This window comes from Nannospalax galili, unplaced genomic scaffold (assembly GCF_000622305.1).
Source record: "Nannospalax galili isolate Female #2095 unplaced genomic scaffold, S.galili_v1.0 scaffold467, whole genome shotgun sequence".
NCBI classification, from domain to species: domain Eukaryota; kingdom Metazoa; phylum Chordata; class Mammalia; order Rodentia; family Spalacidae; genus Nannospalax; species Nannospalax galili.
Genome location: NW_008357490.1, coordinates 611032 through 616164, shown reverse-complemented (window position 1 = coordinate 616164; position 5133 = coordinate 611032). Strand labels below are relative to the sequence as shown.

The 5133-nt window shown below is 41.0% G+C and overlaps 1 protein-coding gene across 3 annotated transcripts in view; it reads right to left on the bottom strand.

The window, feature by feature from the left end:
* The window catches only part of Slc35d2 (solute carrier family 35 member D2), an 89937-nt gene that overhangs the window by 45955 nt on the left and 38849 nt on the right, over positions 1–5133 (bottom strand). For all 3 annotated transcript variants that reach the window (XM_029557194.1, XM_029557195.1, XM_008855115.3), the window contains 2 exons: positions 3677–3779; positions 2412–2504 (listed from right to left, as the gene is read on the bottom strand). In XM_029557194.1, coding sequence (XP_029413054.1) covers positions 2412–2504; positions 3677–3779 — 196 coding nt within the window. The remainder of the gene's footprint in view (positions 1–2411; positions 2505–3676; positions 3780–5133) is intronic.

The following is a 5133-nucleotide window of genomic DNA, read 5'->3' as shown; positions in this document are numbered from 1 at the left end:
TCCGGATAGCTCACGAGCTCGGAAACCATGTGCTGCAGATTCCTTTCATAGCAGAGTGCCTTCCTGGCATCCTCCCTGACTCTTCTTTTAAAGTGCTCGCCACAAATACATGCCCTCCGGCACAGGAGCTACCAGGTTTTTAATCAGGCGTTGTCTGATAGCCTGATAGAAGCCCACCGCCCTATGTAAATGAGGCATCCTAAAAGTACCTATCAGCTAAGGCTTCTTCTGCTGTCTCTACACTATAAATAGTCCTAGTTTTACCCCAATAAAGTTGGAACTGGAGCTGAATCACTGAGATCTGAGCTGAGTCACTTGTCTGGAGATGTAACACTAAATCCTGTGATCCAGTCTCCCCGGGGGGTGCTGTTCCTCCGTCACCGACTCGCGGACACCCTGGCTTTTGCCGTCCCTCGTACTCTTCCCGTGTGGTCCAAGTGGCCAGTGGACCTCACATCCTGAGGAAGGTATACGGGTAAAATAGGGATGGGATCGACTGAGTAGACCTCAGTAGCGGAGGAACTTTCACTGCCCAGGAGTGCGCACTGGGATCCTGAGAGCCCAGCGCGTGCTCGCCTATACCCAAAGATTTAGGTTAATTCTTCTTATCGAAATTATACATCACTCTAATAACATATTCATAATATTTTATAGTTTAAGTATTAATGTTCCTTGATTAAATGAACACCTAAGCTGTCCTATATAGTACAATTATCCAGGATAAAAACAATGAAATAATATCCATATTTTACTAAAGAAATGAATAATACTACCATGACTCCTTCTGGAGTCCTATTTCCATTTCTAATCATTAAAATAATTTTTAAAAAGTAGTTGGTTAAGCCTTTAAGGCCTATAAAATTCTGATTTCCTAACAGTTTTGAGCTCTTGTTTCTATTAATGTTATTAGTATTTGTTATATAAATGAAGATATTCTTGTTAGAAAAAAGTTTAAAGAATACTGTATTGTTGTGTAATTTCTTCTATAATATGTTTCATTTATTTTTTCAAACTAAATCTGGTATGATGCCAATATAATAAAACAGATGAAGTCATCATCCACAGATGAGAACTACTAGAGTTAGAGCTAGCCACTCCATGAGGTTTTAGCTATAAGGTCTAACTTATCCAAAGAAAAAACAAACATTAGAAAATTTGAGCTGGGTGTGGTGGTGCATGCCTGTAGTCCCAGCACTTGGGAGGCAGAGGCATGCGGATCTCTGTGAGTTCAAGGCCAGCCGGGTCTGCATAGTAAGTTCCAGGATAGCTGGGGCTACGGGAAGACCCTGCTTCAAAATGACAGAAAAAAAAAAAAGATATGGTCTCATATATCCGAAAGAAAGAAAGAAAGAAAGAAAGAAAGAAAGAAAGAAAGAAAACAATAGATTTGTTTACATGTTCCAAATGTAAACAAAATAGGTCATAAATACAGGGGATACACAGTCAATCTCATTTTTATTTTAATATTTGTTGCCTTAATCTGTTACGTTTGCTCCACTAGGCCAAACAATACTCTTGGATGCTGGCTAGTAGTTTTCATACGATCCAGGAGTTTCTTTCTTATTGGCTCTACCAGCTAGCTATTCCTCTCTCCTGAAGACTGCTATCTTGCCAACAGCTGAGCCTCATCTACATCAGATTCTAGGAATGAGCCTTCCTAAGACGACCTGAGAATAAATAATATGTAGCCCTTGCACGCACAAAATGTGATGCTTGGCCAACAGGGGGAATTGTGAAAGAAAGTTCCCAGAAACAAAACCTTCCATCTTCGAACTGGACTTCCTCCTGCAAGGCTGATCAATTGATTAGAACTTCAATGATTGCAGAGAGTTTGGAATGAGAGTCTAATTACCATTATCTTGGGCCATCTTTAGCCCCCTAAATAGCCACTCCTTGCCCACCTCTGTTTCAGACCTAACATCCTGTGACTAACAGATAAAAACCTTTTAGAATGTATTACCCTTGCAAACCACCCAGTCTCACCAATCAAAAGGCTAAGAATGTCATCAGATAGCATCTGAGACCTATAGTGGAAAGCCCCTCACTTTGCTATGACCTGTACTGAATGTACCCACCAATGTATTTGAAAAGTTGTCTTTGTACTATTACTATAAAAATGTAAGGCAACTGTTAACCACGCCAGAACAGAGAATTTGGGGTAACCTGAATCTGTGTTCCCGAGCCATGGTCACTGATATTTGGTTCCACAATAAACTATCTCTTATCCCCTTTGAGGTGAGAGTTATGCTTTTATGTCGACATAACTTATGACAGGGCTACTTTCCAAGAAATCCATCATAAGTTGAAAATACCATAAAGACAAAACTGCATTGAACTCCCACCTACCCTGCTATACTTCATAGTTTAACCCTGCCTACCTTCAACATGTTTATAACATAGACCACACTCACCTGTTGCAGGTCTCCAGTGGAGACACTAATAATGAGAGTCGGGATGATCATGAAGCAGGCATTGTAAAAAAGCACTCCATATTTCCCCAGCTCCTGTGAGGACAAGAAAACTGCACTTAATTTTAGAAATACAAAGCATTGTGTATCCTGGAATGATTTCCACAAATGTTTAAAAATGCGCATCAGACTAGCTCTGTACTGAAAGATTTTCTGCCAATGTCTGTTGGAAAATGTTCCATTTTACTGCACTATGACTTCAGAATAAATATTTGTGTTACACCAACTATAGATATATTGGGTGAAAACAGAAGGCTTCTGAAGGTTCCAGACACCTTCAGTGAGTTCTTTCTTAAGCTTGTTATTCAAAATAGGAAATCTGGAACAAAATAAAGGAAATTTAAACTGTTAACATAAACAATTCCTTTAAAACATCTGCTCTCTCCAGTAAAGAATAGCAGCCTTATGCATTTACTTTCATTAAAGTGGCCACCCACTTCTCCACCAAAAAAGGGTGACATATTGTGATTTTTCAAAAAAGGCAACAACAAACCTGTTTTTGTAAAACTGTCACCACTCAAAGAAATAAATAAGCATGCAGATTCAAAAAAAAAAAGTGGGGGGGGCTCATGAAACACACCCATCAGTGAGGGGGAGCTCCCTCACAAAGCACAAAGAGCTCAAAGAACAAAGACCCATATGTCTGGCTCATCTCCGAAAGCTTCTCATAACAGCTGGGGTTGGGGGCCTCTGCATGACAGGAAGTCCCAACAGCTTGTGATCAGAAGTGGCTACCGCTGGAAGACCTGACAAATGATGTCGGGCCATCTCACTTCACAATGGGGAAACTGAGGTTTGGGGAAATAAAGGTTCAAAGACACGATGGCCAGTGAATAGCAAAACTTGGGTCTGGAGACAAGTGCCCTTGGAGCTAATATCTTAACAAACACCCAAATTTGCCATGATCACTAATGATGCTAGTTTAAAAAAGATAAATTTGCTTTTCAAAATGTGTACATATATATCCTAATTGTACATCTAAAATGGTGGCATCTTTTCCTTCCCTGTCCAGTTTTAACTCAAACTTTTGCAATACTAGGATTAACAAGGTCTTGCATAGACAAAATAATTAAAAAGAAATTAGAAATGATAAATCATATGACATGAGTTAAATCACATGCCAATTGCACATGTTCATTTTCATTTTTCATGTCATTTCGGGAGCCAGATGGCATAGCTGAAAAGCCACAGGAGGGAAGATCTGGTACCTTAGGGTCCATTTTCTGTTTGGTGTAAACTCCATTCGCAGCCGTGAAGATGTCATTCAGGAATACAAAAATATAGCCTTCCAAGTTGAAAGAAAGGTCAGAACTGGCAGGGAGAGCAGAAGACGACACTCCAAATTGGCCTCAAGGCTTGCCGGCTGTGACACCTAGTAGCTGTCTTTTCTGGGGTAAATTACTGCCCCTCTAGTAGTGAGTTGCTAATTCCTTTCCTTGCCCCCAGACAAGAACAGGATAGCCAATTAGGTGGCCTCAACTTAATTAACCAGAGTTTGAGATCCAGGGACATACCCATCTTGTTTTAACTGCAAAACCCTTTCTTTTGCTAACTTCTAAGCTGGCACAATAATTAGTGAGCCATGACTGTCCTTAGAGTTATGGGTTTGCCCACCCACCAGTAGCTCTGATTATTATAAACAGGGCCATCTTCAGGGTGCAGCCCATTAGACATCTGGGGAGTAACCGGGACAAGAAGAGTTGATGAGGAAGTGGCACCTCCATCTGGTGCCCAGACAGCTCCCTGTCTGTCTAAGGGTGTGAGGCAAATACCCATGTGCCTATGCAAGTCTCCCAAGGTTCCTTTCTTCCTGGGACTTTGAAACAGCTCAGCAATTTACATCCTAAATAAATAATATCAGCATAAAAGTTTAGAGGAACCAGAACATAGGAATGAGAGGGAGAAACATAACTGACCCTTGATGCACTTCACCCACCTATACCCACTCTCATCACCAGACCCCATGCCACGATTCATACTGTAAGTGACCAGGAAGGAAAACCTTTCATATATTCATCCTCCTAGACTGAGTACCCAGGGCTTGTGAATTTAGTTATCTAGTCAACCACCTACTTAGTTGTTACTGAGATAGGATCTCGCTGTGTTTGCCCAGTAAGGTCTACAACTCTTGGGTTCAGACAATGCCCCCTTTGTAGTAGATACTACGGCAGATGAACAGAACAAGAAATACAAATCTCATTAATATTTTGCATGCACAGGAATTCATAGAAAAATGAAACTCAAAGCATTTGGACATGGAGATTTAGGCAACATTTTAACAAAGGAAAGAGGGTTTTGCAGTCAGAGATAAACGGGGAAGTGACCAGGAAACAGAGGAGGGAAGCGATGGCAGGGACATCTATTTATGACTGGATTATGCAGACCCATCTCAGTGCCAACTGTGCCCAGCAGTAGAAGTGGCTGTTGTCTTCCTGGTCCAAGAAAGGAAGCCACTTCCACAAAGGGAGGTTTGCGCCCAGGTTGTAAGCAGAGAAGGGGCAGCAAAGCCTCCCTGAATCTCTTGGTTCTCAATTACCTTTAAGTTCAAAACAAGCCTGATGCCAAAGCAGCCTATTTTGGAGGGATGTCTGCTGATAGCACTCCCATATTAAAATACGATTATCTTTAACCCAAAAGAATAAAATAAGCAAAAAAAAAAAAAAAA